We start from the raw sequence: 17,618 nt of genomic DNA, 5'->3' as shown, positions 1-17,618 counted from the left end.
TTATGCCAGTGTTGCCTTGGGGGGTGAGAAAGATGTTAAATTAAGAACCATTACTATAGTTGTTCATTATATGACTGTCCCCCACTGCACCATCACTTTTTTATTGAACGGGACTGAAAAAACAGTGCTTTAATATTTCTTCCTTACTCAGTTACTGGTGCCTGCCTCGTTTGTCACAGAACATGAGAAGCTTAGAGGGAATTTAATTTCTTCAGGTGTTTCCAGGGTATTCGTTACCTCTTTTGAACAACGCATCAGTAGTGAATGTGCTCCCACTGCAAGGAAAGAATTCCCCTTTACAAATTGGGAAGCTGAGACGGAGATGTGCTGGAAGGGTCTCGGTGTCCACTCTAGGATTTGGATTCCTGGTCTGGTGCTCGCTCTGCCTGGCAATTCTGTGCTCTGCCAAGGCGCTGCATGCTCGTTGCCATCTCTGATGTCAGCCACCCTGCGAGTGGATGGCACGTGGGCAGCACGTCTCCCAGTGTCTCCAGGCTGGGTACCTGGAAAACGAGCAATTGTTGGGCATCAGGAGCAAGTAAGGAGATGATTGCCAAGGCATGACTGTTCTCTGCCATGCTGTTGTATACACGTTGGCTCTGTTCTCATCAGACCTTCATGGGTCGCGCTGTGCCATAGGTGTGGAACATGTACCAAGTTCACAGGCAGCTGCTTAGCCAGTGTTTTGTATGTGTAAAGTGATAAGGGTTTTCCTTTTTGCTCATCTCATACTGGTTGGTGTTCCAGCTCTCCAGTGGGATTTGCTTCTCTCTCTTCATTGTAGCACTGAGATGGACAGCTTCTCTTCTGTATGTCCCACTGGTTGCTTGTCTTGTTCCAGGCTTGTCAGGCTCTGCTGTAAACCTGGACCTGTAGCCAGCTCATCCACTGCAATTACGAGTCCTCTGCCGGTTCTTGTTCCCTCTTTGGTGCAAGTCACTTGCCTTCAGAGATCATACACTGCCGCTTTTTTTTTTTGCAGCAAACTTACTTGTTCATTACCCCTTTTAGGAACTTTGTGTCATTAATGCAAATTGTGGAAGGGGATAAAGGGTGACTGAAAGCTTGTTTTAACACATCTCCTTTTGGGGTGGATGTAGTGTTCCACATCGTTGCTTTACGATGCGTGCGTGTGGACAGATGGAGCATTGCGTGCAGATACGGAGTGTGGAGCAGGTTTTTAATGTATGCAGTCAATAATTAAGTAGCTATGGGTGCTCTGCAGTTGGGAATACACATCCTGTTGTGGGAATGCTCTCCTGTGGGTGTGCATGGGTTATGCAGGTTGCCTTGAGGCTTTTTTATGGCACAGCCTGCTAACAGCTGTGCTTCCTACTCCTGTTCAGAGGTTTAGCCTGTCCTTCAGGCCATGCTCTCCAGTCATTCACGTAGATACAGTCTCTAGGGTTTGACTGGCAGTGCTTTGTTTTCCTACACTGAATCTTCTATTCTTTCCATCCTATCTTCCTTGGCATCCCTATTTTTTTCCACAGCTGCTGGAGCCAAAGTCTGATATAATCTTTATTTATAACTTTATTTATAACCTAAGCCCTAAGTGCACTCCTGTTGCCCTCTGTTCCACCTTTCGAGCCACGCAGCATTGCACATCTCCTGTGACTGGCACTGGATATAGCATTCCAAGTGTGGTTTCCCTGGTGCTTTGATTGGTGCCAGAATAACTTCCCCTAATTTATACTTTCAGTGTATATAGGAACTCTTAGGACTTGTTTGCCTTCCCTGACTGCTGCTCAAACTTGTGCTTTAAAAGCTTTAAAGCTTTAAAAGTATGATCCACAGAAATTCCAGGCCGTGGCCCACTCAGTGTGCAGTTGTGTGAAGCACCGGTGTGTGCTTGATTTGCCCTGTTTATTCGACTCTCTTGAAAGCTTAGCCACATTGCTTTAATACAAGAATTATCTCTAGTGTCTAAAGCATAATTGCCACAGTTGTGAGCAGGAGACGAGCTAGGCTGTTATTAAATATTTAAGATGGTTTCTGTAGTCGTGGAGCCACACCTCTGTTTATTGCATTAAATCCAAGTCCAGCTTTTTGGGTCTTTGCTGAAAAGCTTAGTTGCCATCGCTTAATCACACACGCTAATTATAGTGAAGTGTCATCTTTTCAGCAGCACACAAAGAGCTGCAGGGATTTTAGTCATCTGTAACAAAGTAATAGGTGTCTGAAATAAACACGCTTTTTGGTGCTATCTGTTGAATCCCACATGCGGTGTAGCATCATCGTTCTCTCCTGGCAAGATGCGTTTAACACCTATATCTACGTACTCCCTTTTCAACTGTGTTAGTCACCAGAGCACATTCTTCTCAGCTTCTGACTGCAGTGGTACCAGGTGTATCAACTTTGTTAGTAAGCAAGTCATGGATATTTAGGGGACACTTGGAAATAGGATAAACCGCTTCTCTTTCATGTTGTTCTGAAAACACAGTGAGCATTTTGGTATGTTACAAGAAACCGCAACTGTGCAGAAACTGCGTTCTGTGCAGATTGTAACCAGCATGCAGTTTTTATATCAGGTTGTGTGAGGAAGGAATTAATGCTGGATTTTATTTGAAACAGTGGAAGGAAAACAATAAACGAGTGGTCAGCTTCTTATGAGCCCTGTGGTTTGTCTGCCACATTACCCTGACTGTAACTCTCTAGTTAAAATGATGCACAGGAAGTGTAATTTTAACTACAAACTACAAGTGTGTTGATAGAGGCTTACCAGTGCAAAATGGCTTACACAGATTGCAAGTGTTTATTGTGCTAGTAATGGATTTTGTGTTGATACAGTTCCGTTGGTAGGACTTGCAACAGAATAACAAATGCTGCTGTGATAGGTTGTTTTGATATAGGTTCATCAGCTACGCAAACCTTTAACTCATTTCCTGATTGTGCATTCCTGGTCCTGCTATCTGAAAATGTGTTTTCGCAGGTGTTGTCTTAATGCTGATGTAGAGCCTCTTCTCTTGTTTTTGCTGCACCTGTTTTTTTTTTTTTTTTTTTTTTTTTTTGCATTCAGCACAGCCAAGTGGCACCAGGAATTCCTCTATGATAGGATTTACACGCACAACTTTGCATTTAATGTCTGTGGAAATAAAGCATGTTCATATTATTCTACTGCTGTGCCTAGGGAGTGGGCTTAGCACATGCTGCTGCTGCCTGTGTTATTAGTTCTGTACTTTGAAGTGTGGATCCTGCGCTGTGCAGTCCATGCAACTGTTCACTGTCAGGTTTTGATGTATAGGCGCAACTGTACTTGGCACAACGTAGGAAATCTTTATTGGGCCAAAAGGTAAACTAAGACACAGAGGCAAGGAAGCCTTGCTATGCAAACTCTTACAGTTGCTTTTGTAAACATAAGCAAGACAGCTGTGCTCACTATTTTGTCATCAGGACTGCAGCATGCTTTTCCTCCCGTAAGGTATATGCGGTTACTGCTTCCCATTTGCGACAAAATGGAAAATCTATTGTAGAGATCTGCTGTCCAGAGGACGTGAATTTATATTCTTTGTAGTAGCTTCCATATTTATTCATTATTAAAACACATGTTGGAATGGGATTTACACAGTGTGGTGTCAGCTTTGGAGTCCTGTGTAAGTCATTTCCCTGCCCTCTGACCAAAGCGAACATTCAGGGAAAACTTGCTGCATGGGAGATAAGAAAATCGTTTACTCTACTGAATACCAATTTAAAGTAATGAGAGGAAATGAAGTCTTTTAAAGTTTGCTTTTATTAAGGTATTCTTGGTGGGAATTGGCTATGTATTAAAACTAATATTTTTCCTTCAAAAACTTCCTTCTAGGAATTATTCTTTTTATGTGCTTGATAACCACAATCTTCAGCAGCTGTGGGACTGGAACCATCATAACTTGACGATCAAGGAGGGGAAAATGTACTTTGCGTTTAATCCTAAACTGTGTGTTTCTGAGATCTACCGTATGGAGGAAGTTTCAGGAACCAAAGGGCGACAGAGCAAAGGAGATATAAATCCAAGGAACAATGGGGAGAGAGCCTCTTGTAAGTTCAAACAGCCACCCACACCACATGGCCATGTTGCTGACTGTTACAACATGTAGAGGTTAGACACTACAGTGGGATTTCTGTAACAAATGTTTGAAGAAAACTACTTTCAGAATCACCTTTTTTTTTTTTTGATGACAGCAGCATCCGATAACAATAGGAACATACTTGGGATATGAGAAATAAAATCTTGGTTTTGGTATAGCCAATGAAAAACAGTTTTTTTTCCTGTTTCCTTTGCAGATGTACATCATTATTGGTATTTTCCTTGCTCAGATACCTACTCTTTCTTGATATTAAGGAGGCTGCTGAAATAACAACTCCATAGACTCGAAAATGAACCGTTTATATTACATTAAAGCTTCTTTTCAGCTCCGGTCAAATATTGCATCTTGTTGTTAGAAATGCTTGTTGTAAACCCAGTTTTCTTTGCTTTGTTTTCAAATTATTTGCTTTTGATTTGAGAATTGTTTTTAGTGTTCTACAGTATGGCTAAACTTCAGTGTCTTTCCATTTAATTTTGGATTCTGCAGTGGCCAAAATTATTTGAAAGTCCTCTGTAGACTTTGGTGGTCTTCACATCAGGTCTCCAGGTGTAACCAACACATTTAAAAGCAGACTCTCACGTAGGAATTAAGAAGACGGAACACTTACAAATTGGACTTCAGACTCTTAGAACTGACAGTGCATTTTTCTTTGGTCTATTTGTGGTGTTCTTGGAGCTGAGTAAATTAAAATGTATCTTGTGTATAAGTCAAGTCCCCTTGTTCAGGATGGTGTTTACAAAAGTAGGACACATACTCTGCTGAATGTCTCTTTAGGCGTGATGCATAAATGCAGATGGCATAGATCCTTGTTGTAAGCACACTCCATTCTTTGCACATTCAATAGAGTAAAGGCTTGCAGTCCTGGAGGAGTTACAGACACACAGCCAGTCCTTACTACTACTGAGGCTAGTGCCAGCCGCTGCCTGTTTTAAAAAAAAAAAACATTACAGAAAGCTTTCTGACTCCGAGAAGGGGAAAAGAATCAACAAAAGCTAAATTGCCTTTGAAAAGATAGCACCAATAGTGCCAGTGTACATGAGGGTGAAACGTCCTTTATTTTTTCAGAGATGTCTATGGAACATTCGAAACTCACAGTTGACACTTAGAACGCTATTTCTTCATCCAAGAATTAAGTTTTTAAAATGCTATTTTGTTTTGGATTGGAAAACTCAGTGAGTTGGTAGTAGGAAGCTGTTCATTTCCAAGCTGGCAGCTTTCATTCAGCTCTGTTCAGTGGAGTAGCTGGAAGCTGCTGCCATCAAATGGCTGTGCAGTATATGAACTGAGTTTTGGAGTTCTTGGTCCAGCCTGCAATGAATAGGAACATCAACTCCTTTATCCTTTCCATCTTGTCCATTCTCCAGAAAAACAGACTGTAATCATCAAAAATTGTCTTGGAAAGTGAGAACAGAGTGGCCAGTTACTGCTTGTACATTGGAGTTGGCTGATCAATTTAGTGCTACTAAACCAGTCCTGTGAATAAACAGGACTTCCATTTCTCACTCAGGGAGAATCTGAAGTAGTTTTCCGGAGTTTTTTGGTGATGCATTAAAAGAAAATGTTTTTCAGAAAAAAAGCAACAAACAGGTAGCTCTAACATACACTATAATGATTGCCAAGGACGGTACTTACCCGTAAGCACTCAAATATATATTGAATGAATATGAAATGAGGATGAAAAGCTCAGGAATAAGGCGTTGGCATATTGTGGTATCACAGGCACTACTGGAAAGGCTAATTAGCTAAAACTGACATGTAAGAAAGAACAAAAACTATTAGGCAATGCAGTGCTAACTCTGCCCTGTGATGTCCTTCTGTCTTGCAGGTGAAAGCCACATCCTGCGTTTTGTTTCCAACACTACACTGAAGAATCGGATTAAACTAACGTGGGAACGGTATCGCCCTCCGGATTACAGAGATCTCATTAGCTTCACTGTTTACTACAAAGAAGCGTGAGTAGATGTCTTCAGAGACTAATGGAGACAGTAAAAGGATGGTAGACAATTTTGTTCTGACTGCTGTTTTGCTAAGAACAGTTTGTCAGTTAAGTTGTTCAGGTAGTTCCTATTTCATGCAGTTTACGTATTCCATCCTATTTACAAATTTCATCTTCAAGTCCTGCTTTCATTCAAATGCTTTTCTTGATGGAGCAAAAGCCCCATTTAAAACAAGGATTGTTTTGACTGAAGACTACAAATGGGTTCCAAATCCATTGGGTAGTTTCAAATTTGAAAAAATGAGATCGATGGCTTGGCTATTCTCAGGGCACTACTTCAGAGCTCTCTGTAAGTCATGTTGTTATACCTAATGAGATCTTTTACTTCTCGAGTCATAGTAATAAGAGGGTGTCACAAATCAGCAGTATTACTTTGATGACTTGTCTTACTTGGGGTTTAGGGTTATTTACGTTATCCAACCTCAGTAGTTTTCTGCATTAGTATCTCTTGATAGTGAAGTGGCACAGTTGCTGGAGAAAGCATAATTTCTTGGGAGGTTTATCTGCCTCTGCATATCCTTGTATGATTTCAGATTTAAAGTAGAGACAAAATACAAATGAGTACGGTAATTGTACAAGTAATTTGGAGGGGTGAAAGGTAGGTTCAGAACAGCAGTAATGACTTACTGAGCAAGGCTGTGAGAGACAGAAGAAGAACTTGTTGAAGTCCAGTATTGCTTGAAAAAGAGTATCATCGTGATGGTGTACTATGATGCAGTAAACTTAGTGTTGATGAGTTTATAGTAAATAATGAACAAGAATAGTACCTGCATGAGTGTTGTAATTCATAAAAAGCAGAATTACATGCCTATGTAAGCATGTTGCTCTTGTGTGGAAACAAAAGGAAAAAAAGCCTGTTGGACTGGCCAAGGCCAGTCGTGAAGGTCAGAGATCTTTATAGTAAAAATTTGGCCACTATCAATAAGTATTTTAAGTTGCTTCTGTTTCATATATGCTTGGGTGAAGTCTAAATATGTCTGAAGTTTTTCACTGTCTGTTTCTGATAACAAAAGACAAATCCTGTATTAGTATTTCTGTGCAGGACCTTGCCTTATTGCTAGTGACTAAAGATAAGACCTGTAGCTAAACCCGAACTTTGAGTTTTATAGTGCTTGGAAATAAAAGCAGATTTTATTCTGTTGTATTCTGCTGTTGAAAACAAGTAAGCTTTATTTGTTTCATTGAGAAGTGTTGAAACGAGGTGTTCTCATAAATGCGTGACAATTTTAGGGCAATTTAAATATTTTGGACTTTTTTTTCTTTGAATATTTCAGGCCATTTAAAAATGTGACTGAGTACGATGGTCAAGATGCATGTGGCTCCAATAGCTGGAACATGGTTGATGTTGACCTGCCACCAAACAAAGAGAACAACCCTGGAATTTTACTGCAGGGATTGAAACCTTGGACTCAGTACGCCATTTATGTCAAGGCTGTTACCCTCACAATGATGGAAAACCATCATATTCATGGAGCAAAAAGTGAAATTGTTTATATACGAACCAATGCTGCAGGTGAGTTCCTGGCCTCTTGGCTAAGAGGTTGATAACACTGCAGGTATGCTCGTTACATTACTGTGCAAGTTCTTTTGTTAATACAGAAACAGAATTTTTGGGCAGATGTATGCAATGCTAGAAAAAGTCGATAATTTTAAAAGCAGCATTAAAATTTGTATGAAGGTTTTCTCATACCTTAGGGTATCAGGCTTTGTTCCACTGGTGAAGGTAAATTTTAATGCAGTTTTGGTTTGGACTGTACATGATGGTTACAGTTGTACCCTTCCTAACCATTGTTAGTGGGGCATAAATATAGGAAATCTTTTCTTTAAGACAGGATGGTGGTTTTTGTTGCAGTTTATTAGGATTCACTGTGAATGCTTGCATGCAAATGTACTGTAGAACGTGCTGGGTTTAAAATGCCTTCATTTTTTTTCTTTTTTTTCCCCAGTGCCATCCATTCCCTTGGATGTTATTTCAGCATCCAACTCCTCTTCCCAACTGATTGTGAAATGGAATCCTCCCTCTCTTCCCAATGGCAATCTCTCGTACTATATTGTACGATGGCAGCAGCAACCTCAGGACAGTTATCTTTACAGACACAATTACTGCTCCAAAGGTAGGAAAACTAAACGCAGTTGTGTTGAAATGTCTGGGACTCTTACCTGCCAGGGCACATTATTGACAAGCGCTAAAGCCTGTGTCCTGCTTCACAACGCTTTTGTGAATAGCAGCAAGTACAAAGGGATGGGTGTATTGTTGCCATGTTCATAACAGGGAGAGGGAAAAGAAATAAACTGCCTCTGTTCTCTTAAGATAAAGTCCCAATTCGAAGATATGCTGATGGGACCATTGATACAGAAGAAGCTACTGAACCCACCAAGCCAGAGGGCTGTGGGGGAGAAAAAGGACCTTGTTGTGCTTGTCCCAAGACAGAGGCAGAAAAGCAAGCTGAGAAGGAGGAAGCAGAGTACCGGAAGGTCTTTGAGAACTTCCTTCACAACTCCATCTTTGTCCCCAGGTAATGAGCTTTGGATAATAATTGCCTTTTTTTTTTTAAATAACATTTCCTGGAGCTAAGGCTTCCTGAATGAGAGAGCATATGTAGATAACACCTGGAACATACACACATTGCCTTTCCATTTGTGTGAGACAGTCAGCGGTCTTCTTACTTCAGTTTCTCTTATTCACTAATTTTCACCCTACTCTCTCCATTTTAGCTAATAATAAGGGTTCTTACCTATATTGTTCAAGGGCTTTAGTGATGGTTTCTTTTCAGAGTCAAGAGTCACTTAAGCAGCTCTTTGTCTATAAGGGTCTCAGAGATGAGCAACATGTATCAGACAAAGGATTTCAAATGAGATCTTTCTCTAAATAGCCATTTAAGTGCTTATGTTCCTAATCAGAAGATTTATTTGCCTTTGAAGGTGCGTTCACCTTGCAGAATTGAAACTGGTGTGCCTTTCTCACAGCACTAATTGCAGAGGGCATATTGGTTTTCTGGGCCTATCCTGCAGAGAAATAGTAAATATACTCACTCTTCCATGATAAATACTGCTGCATACACGTTAAGTGGAGTAGTAATGCATCATAGAGTGGATACTACTGAATTACTTGATGATTTTGATCCTTGAGTTTCTAATTTATCCTTTATGTAAGGTGGTCTTACTTTAGATAATTGGATCCTGGAACCTAGCACACAGCGTGTAGCTGTTAGGTTACAGTCTGTAAGCAATCGCATTTCAATCATGCATGCTACCTCATCGTCTCTGTTGGCAGGTAAAGTTTATGGTGAAGTCCTGTGTTTGAGAGCTCTAAAGCGTGCCTCTGTTGCTCATTAGAACTAGGTTATGTCACTCTCAATCGTGATTTTCTGGACCTTTATTTAAGGCTCTTTTGAATTGACCTGTTTGGGTTTGGTGTATATATGTAGTGCTTCTTAGCTTTGTCCAAAAAATCAGGAACTAATTGTCTCGCTTTAGAAGTGCTAAATGTATCTGAGCTGTGTTTGATTCATGTTTAGTGTTGATGGTTGAACTTGTGCAGTATTTCCCTGTAGATGGTAAGAACCAGCAGCAAAGGTGAGGTACAGAGAAGTAGCAGCCACCGTGACTAGCCAGGACATAATTCCAGAGCATTGTGAGATTTTATAAATGTGATCTCATTTTGGACTTCTTGAAATTGCAGAGCAAGGAGTTTTGAAAGGCAAATTTAAGGTGTAAACTACCTGAAATTCTGTCAGATCAGCTTTTACAAAATATATATATATATATATTTTATTTCAGCACAGTTTGGCCATTTAAATAATCTTGTTATTTTCTCCCAAATTTTCTTGCATTCCCCAAAACACAAGGAAAATAACAGAACCTTGAACTCAGTAACAAATAAACTGATCAGTTCACAAAGGATTTCCTGAAAGCTTGACAGTTTCCCCTTTTGCTTAACTTACTGTCATAAGGGTGTGTTTTGTAACAACAAGGGCATATAAGGTGTAATGCTCAGAAATAGCTGCATAGCTAAGCAACTTTAAAGAGACTGTATGTCAGGGAAATTAGTGATTATGAGCTAGTGAAATGTCTCTATGGGACAAATCTAAGCAGCTTGTTACTTGCTGATGTCAATTTTTTTTTCTTTCCCAAGGGAGCAGTTAGTTAATGTGTTAATGCAAGCCTCAATAGTAGTATTTGTTTCCAGTGTTGTACCTGTCTTTAGGATATTATGAACAAAATGCAGCATGTAATACAGCATGAAAATATTCAGCTGTGTGGTTTTAAGGTTGTTTAAAATGACCGTTGATCTAATCTTGTGTGCAGTTTCTGGATGACCCCATATCTATTACTGTAGTCATGAGGTAGATTTCGAACATTACGACTATGGTTAGTCTTCGGCAGACACTCCTGACCACAGGAGGACAAGTCATTCTTCAAGTTTGGTTCTCTAACGAGCAGGATAAGATGGATGCTGTTTATAATTGAAAGTATATGAGAATTAATGTCAAAATTGACATTGAATTTAAGAACAGTTAGTTTTTGTATTAAATGGCTTATACTTTTTTCTTTCTAATGTCAATTTGATTTTATTTTTACATTTTCCTTCACTATCTCTTGCATTTTTCTTCCTTCCTCTCTTTCAATAGAATAGATGAGTTTTCGTATGTTTATCTGTAGACCTTTCCTTATTTTCTTAGATGCTTGCTTTTTTGTTTTTATCTGTGCCTTTCCACTAAAGCAGGAAACTGCTTGACACACAAGCAATGGTGTCAAATGTCTTGACGTTTTAATCGTGTTTGCCATGTGGCCTATTCTTGTCTTCATTTATTTTTGTGCTGTGGTTTATATGGCAACTGAGAATGTGAAAATGACTACTTGAAACAGCAAAAGAATTTGGAAAAAATTGTAGTGAAATCCTAAATAATAAAAAAAAAAAATCATCCAGTTTCTGCCAGAAGATTTCAAAACCAAGTCAGCCTTTTCTGGCTTGCTCTGCAACAAGCTGCTTTGTGGCTGACTGTGGTAAGACAGTATACTTGATGGTGAATTAACTTCTCCTGTTGCATCAGCTTTTTGCTGTTGTGTGTTTTGGGCAGGCCTTACTCACCTGATCTGCAACTCACTCTAGTACATATGTATTAGATTTCACCCTTGTTGTTGATAACCACTGTGTTGATCAGGTGCTAAATGGGCACTGGCTAAGTGATTGCAGCTGGGATAGGATTCAAGCCAAAAATGTTTTTGTGACCAGTGTCACTCGTCTTTATTTTTTACTTTAATTCCCCTGTTGTGTTACTTTCCAGGTGTGAGCAGTCCAGCTGACCTTAGTGACAAGGAGAGCAGGAGGTAGAAAAGCCAGATTGCCTAGCAGTCAGTGCTTTGGTGCAAAACAGATGTGGATCTGACACAAGACCAAGTGACATGTCTGTTATGTAGCAATCATGTGTTGGTTAGCTCATACCAGCCAAATGTTTATAGAGTATTTTTATATTGATGTTTGTACTGACGCTCAGGCCTGTCCATTATAACAGTTCCTTAGACTTGGGAAAGTAGCAGTCTTACTGTAAATCCTCAGGTTTAAATCAGTTCTTACACGTCATATAGCTGCCTGTAAGGTAAAGCAAAGTTGCTTGGTGAAATCTTTGCTATACACAATATTAGTGCTGTGTTTTCTCATGCAGGGAGATTGTTCCTTTGCAGAGATTTTGTTAAGGTGTGAGAATTAGAGATACAAATTGCTGTATATTAGTGGTTGCTAACTTTCATGGTTTTCAGCTGCCGTCCAAGGTTTCTTTTCTCAGTGCAATGCATCCAGTATTCTACAATTCAATTGCAACTGCAGAGAAATAAGTTAGACCTATGGAGAGTTAGCTTTGCTAATCAAGCAAACTTCAGAGAAGTTTTTTCCCTAACCTTTTAAACCTTTAACATCTGATTTTTATTTTAAGCCTCAACATTATTGTCATTAAATACAGATCCAGTTTGCTTATTAAATAACAGTGAAGCTCTTCTTGCTATTCAGATTATTGTGCCAGCACCAGGGTGGTCAGAAGTTTACACATTTATCTTGAGGCTTGATGTGAGCCTCAGAATTTAGATCGGTTTCCAACCAAGAGAGTGCAGTAGGATGTGCTGACATGCTGCAGGTTCAGCTTAAGAGGAAGCTTTCTTGTTTTGCAGTTTCCTTTGTTTAGCTATTTTCTTAATAGCGTAGTTACCTATTCTACTGTTGTTTTTTTCCACACTTATTCTGGAGCTAGAGGAAAAATGAATTTTCTCTTAAGAGATGTTTTTTCTATACGTGTCTGTTTGCTCCACAGACCTGATCGGAAGCGGAGGGATGTGTTCCGAATTGCAAATGCCACTTTGGCCACTCGAAACAGGAACACGACTGGGACAGATCACTTCACCAATGTTTCTGATGCAGAGGAGAGTGAGGTGGAATACCCGTTCTTCGAGACCAAAGTGGATGGCAAGGAGAGAACTGTCATCTCCCATCTCCAGCCTTTTACTCTTTACCGCATTGATATTCACAGCTGCAACCATGAAGCTGACACACTTGGCTGCAGCGCTTCCAACTTTGTCTTTGCAAGAACCATGCCTTCAGGTACGCTCTCACAAGTATAAAGCTTTATTTTATTTTCCAGGAACAGATCAATCTCAGAGAAGACAAATCTTCCAAAAGCAGTTAGGAAAGCATTGGGGTTTAATGTAAACATTGAATGCAAGAAGATAAATTGGAACTATATAAAACTTTGTTACAGCAGTGTAATGGCCTTCTCTGGTCTCTCCTGTGTACCGATTGATCTGTACTGAGTTTTTCCTGTGATCTGGAGAAGTGCAGATGTGCCTTCAGTACCTACATGGTTATGAGAGAGTCAGTTTCCCGGCTGCGTAGATGAGAGCCACAGATACGATGGGTTTAAAGGTTTTATTCTTCAGTTCCCTGTGTGCTGAATGGAGACAGGGAAACATATCCCTGCTCATGTTTAGTTTTGCTGTGCTCATGCTGAACTGTTTACAGATGTTAAGAGTTTTGCTGGTGGGAATATTTGCCAAATGTTTCTTCTGTCACAGAATGACCCAGCATTTGTCCAGCCTGGAAACAGGAAGAGTACTGTATTGCATTGTGCCCAATCACGGGCATCTAGAATACTTCAAATAAGAGACATTGAGTGTTCTACTCATGTTTGGGACTTATACAGATTGTACTTCTTCTGAGAAGAATAGAGATGATTTTAGTGTAAGCTCATATGCATCCAGCGAAGAGCTTCTGACTCCAGCAGATGTCTGGGAATATTTGATGCAGAGTGGTAGCAATTTTGCTTTGTTTCTGTCATAATGCTGCAGATTCAGCTGTGTCAGTAAAAAGCAAAAAGTGTTGCCTATTTCAAGGAAATAAGAAAATCTGTGAGTTGGGGGAAAAGGAAAAAAGCATCCCTAGTTTTTAGTGTATGGCTCTGAAAATTAAAAACTAAATAATTTTCTTGTAAACTCAGCCACTGTATCTTTGGAAAAGTAGCCTTCTTTTTTTTTTTTTTTCCTTTGAAACTGTCTTCATACTCCTGTTAGGATTTGAGTAAAAATCATGAAATCATCAGGAGTGAAAATGACCAGGGATAAAGCAGTTGCTGAATTACTGACAGGACTCTGTTTTAAACTGTGTCAAGTTTCATGGGATTGCCTACAGCTAAGGGATGTCAGTGGGGCAGATTTTACTGTGTTTGCAGCCATTTGCAAACAGGCTATCGTTTACAGCCATTTGGTGGGCATGTCTGTCTGTGCATGGTTTTGGTGTAGCGGAAAGTTTGGAAGGAACAACCAGGTGCTGATAAAGTGTTCTTTGTCACACGTGTAGAGCACAGTTACTAAAACAGCACCAATATACTTTGTGAAGCTGTAATATGCTGCAGTTTCTGGCAATCAGCAGTTCAGGCAACATTCATCTCTCCAACAAGCCCCTGGCAACTGTATTTTCTTCTCTGGATCTTCAAATAGCACTTAACAGAATGCTTTGATACCTAAAGAACAGCATGAACCTTTTGTTTTGTTTTTTTTATTCCCATCCATTGTTCTCTAAGTTCTTGTTTAAGCAGTAGGTGTTCTTCTCACATCACTTGTAAATATTTTACAGAGGGAGCAGATAACATTCCAGGAACAGTAGCATGGGAAGCAAAAGAAGAAAACACCGTCTACCTGAGGTGGTTAGAGCCTACCAATCCAAATGGGCTGATCCTAATGTATGAAATCAAATATGGGCAGCATGGAGAGGTGAGGATCTGATATTTCTCTGTTCAGAGTTAATTGTTTGTAACTCTAATTTATATTTCATACCTCGATCTTGTCACATCTGACTAGCTAAGCAAGGTTGGGCTAAGTGTATTTTCAGTCTTGAAGAATCCAGGTTTGAGTACAACTGTAGTATGTTTTCATTGCTTTGACTTTGTATGTTACAAAAGATGTAGTGCTTACAAAAGATGAAGAGCTTTGGTGACTTAAAGCTAAAATTAAAATCATCATGTTTGAGCTTGCTGAGACTCATGTAGCACTTCATGCCACAGAGGGTGACTTAGCAGCTAGTCTACTGTCCAAATTGTTCTTTCTGGTACCCTGTTAGATTTCAGACTTTTTGCTAACAGGGGTTACCTGCAGTATGTAAACAAGAATCTGAAATGGGTTCAAATTTGAGACCTTCATTATGTTTCAAAAAACTACAAAATGTAACTCAAAATTGAGGAAGGGGAATCTAATGTTGAGGTATATTCAGTCTTTAAAATCAATAGCTTGAGCTTTTTTTTTTTAATTTTATTGTTTTTTAAGTTGCAGTACAGTGCAAGGTGTAACAAAAAGCTTGGAGGTCAGCTACTACTGAGAAAGTTACCTTCGTGACTTTCAGCTGCGATGTCATCTTTAAAATGTACCTGCTTCTGTATTCTTAAGAAAAGTAACTTTTTGGTAACTTTTTGTATGGTGTTTATGGTAGCAGCCTTCGTTCAGACATTTGTAAATAACTAAGACTTAAATCATTGAATAGTGTTTGACTGAATCTGCTTTTACATGTGGGCCAACTGAGACACAAAATGGGATCTTTCTTAACGTGCTTCTGTGGGCTGCTACAGACCAGTGATAGCAATGGTTTTTTCAAACACCAAGCTCCAACCAACATCTCATTCCTTTGTTTTCTTTTTGTCAGTTTTTGGATTCCATGTATCTCCCTAAGCTGTTGGAAGAAAAAAAAAATATCAGATGGGGCTTTTAATTATAAAGATGAGCTTATCTTGCAGCTACATCATCTTCTCAAGAAGGAAGAATGTGAAGATACTAACATGAACTGCAAATTGCTTTTGTCTTTCAGGAGAAGCGGGAATGTGTTTCCAGACAGGAATACAAGAAGCTTGGAGGAGCTAAACTAACTCATCTGAACCCTGGAAACTATTCTGCTAGAGTTCAGGCCACTTCGTTAGCTGGAAATGGGTCATGGACCGAGCCAGTCTCTTTCTATGTACAACCCAAATGTAAGACAAATGTTCGTAGCCTGCGTCAAACTGGGGGACTTGCCTGTTTAATAATTCTTAATGTTTACGTTTGTATTCGGGTGTATGAACCTCTTGCCTGTGCTCTGAATACTCTTACTTGCTGATTTTTTTGGGGAATTCATCTGTTCCATTTTTTGATAAGTGTTGACAAGGTGTATCGGAGACATGGTCCTTTTTTTCATAGATTTTATGCATATAGGAGGTGCAATCAGGTGACGGGTGCATAGAACACACTACTGTGGCTCCCTGGGATGCTCAACTCACAGTCGGGAATGCAATGTTAGAAGCATCAAATGTGGAGTAGAATTGTACAAAACCTGTGGCAATTAAGCAAACCTACTTCCAATTGCAAAGTGCTGTAAGAAACAGATCATCTGTTAAGATTTTGGCTGGCAGGTTTTTTTTAAATATCAAATGCTTTTTCATGTGACTTGTTCAGAGTGACATTTTAATGAAGATAACACTGATGAAAGGGTCCTGACTATGGGAGTGATTTAGATTTTGGAAGAATAGCACTGTGCAGGGTATACAGAGACCCTCTCAAGAACTTCCGTGTTTAGTTGAAGAGCACTTGTATCCACAGAAAACTGGAACTTTGTCTTTTTATTCATTCTTGTTTTTCTAATTCCTGGCATTTGATGAACTTGAGGTAAAGATCAGCGTGAATATATTCTGAAGTACAAGAAATTGCAAGGTGAACAAAAGGTGGAGGAAAAGAAAGGTTAATATGCAAGCGAACAATTGCGTATTGTTCCCTGAGGAATGTAAGTCCTTAAGCATAACATGTGAAACCAAACTCCAGACAGACACTGTTCTGTACAAAATTAATGCTTTTCAGTGTCTGTTTTCTTGTTCCACTCATCTGCAGTCAGGGAGTGTTTCTGAGTACATTTTTCCACATCAGACAAGAAAATGAGTACTTTGATTTCTCTCCTGTATGGAAATACACTGAGTGGGTTTTGAATGTTTCTTTGTTAATGGAGATTTTATAGAAACCCTGATACAGTTGTTTTCTTGTTGGTTGCAGCAGCAAACTATGGAAACTTCCTGCATTTGATAATTGTGCTTCCCATTGCTTTCCTGCTCATCATTGGGGGTTTACTAATAATGCTGTACGTCTTTAACAAAAAGAGGTGAGTTGTTTATGCCTGTGGTTAATGCTGAACTGCAAAAGGGGCCTGTTTAGTTTCAGGTCTGTATCTGTGGAGCAAGTTAGAAATTAAGAAGTGAAATGGCATTCCGAGCACTTGAGAAGCTAAAGAAGATTCTGCCGTATTGGTGTGTAGAAGGAGGGGGTCTAGAGTTACCAGCGAGAATCTGCCTGCTGCTTGAGATATGAAGAGGCTTTTTATTACAGTATCACATTTGAAAGGGAAGAGGAAGGGTTGTCAGGAACATATCCACTGGGACAATGATGACAGACACTGAGCCTTTATAATCAGAAGCTTTGAAATACGGGTTGCTCTATAAATCATGAAAACTTAGTTCAAGTCAGGTTAATTTGATTCCTTGCAAATTCTGAAGGCTTAAAAAATTATGTGCTGGACAGAGCAGTCTTGGGGGACTGTTCGATTGATTTGTTTCCCTTAGTTTTATCTCTTTATAACTAGTGCTCTTTTTATTTAATTGAAATACATAATGAGAACTTAATAGAAGTCGGTGCAAATGTTCAGACTTGCCACTTTTTAGGTATTGAGCTTTTTTATTACTCTCATATAAATTATGCTCGTTGAATATCCCATTATTTCCAGCTCTAATTCATTTGTGTACAGACTATAGCACCAATTCTCCTCAAGCACTCCAGAAAGGGCTTTGCATCTAGTGAAGTAAAGTACCTGCCTGACCTTCCCATGAGCTTTCTGGGCTTGAATGCCTGATAACTCATCCTTCTTTAAACTGTTGTTCTAGCACACAAAACTGTTTTCTCTTTGGTTTTCTGAGGTCTGATTAATAACTTGATTTGTACAGCCTGTCTTCTGCAAGAGCTCTCTCAATGCTGAATAAAAGTCTTAGTCTGAAAATCACCCCAGTAAA

General features: G+C 39.5%; 1 protein-coding gene across 3 annotated transcripts in view; it reads left to right on the top strand.

The window, feature by feature from the left end:
* IGF1R (insulin like growth factor 1 receptor) overlaps positions 1 to 17,618 on the top strand; it is a 180,739-nt gene that overhangs the window by 137,518 nt on the left and 25,603 nt on the right. For 2 of the 3 annotated variants that reach the window (XM_080607233.1, XM_080607235.1), the window contains 9 exons: positions 3,803 to 4,017; positions 5,893 to 6,019; positions 7,338 to 7,576; positions 8,010 to 8,177; positions 8,375 to 8,579; positions 12,369 to 12,655; positions 14,183 to 14,319; positions 15,404 to 15,563; positions 16,612 to 16,717. In XM_080607233.1, coding sequence (XP_080463359.1) covers positions 3,803 to 4,017; positions 5,893 to 6,019; positions 7,338 to 7,576; positions 8,010 to 8,177; positions 8,375 to 8,579; positions 12,369 to 12,655; positions 14,183 to 14,319; positions 15,404 to 15,563; positions 16,612 to 16,717 — 1,644 coding nt within the window. The remainder of the gene's footprint in view (positions 1 to 3,802; positions 4,018 to 5,892; positions 6,020 to 7,337; positions 7,577 to 8,009; positions 8,178 to 8,374; positions 8,580 to 12,368; positions 12,656 to 14,182; positions 14,320 to 15,403; positions 15,564 to 16,611; positions 16,718 to 17,618) is intronic. The other variant, XM_080607234.1, reaches the window with a different exon arrangement.

The sequence above is a fragment of the Anser brachyrhynchus genome, assembly GCF_964034855.1.
Source record: "Anser brachyrhynchus genome assembly, chromosome: 11".
Lineage (NCBI taxonomy): Eukaryota > Metazoa > Chordata > Aves > Anseriformes > Anatidae > Anser > Anser brachyrhynchus.
Note: the sequence above shows the minus strand (reverse complement) of the source record. Positions and strands in the feature narration are given on the sequence as shown.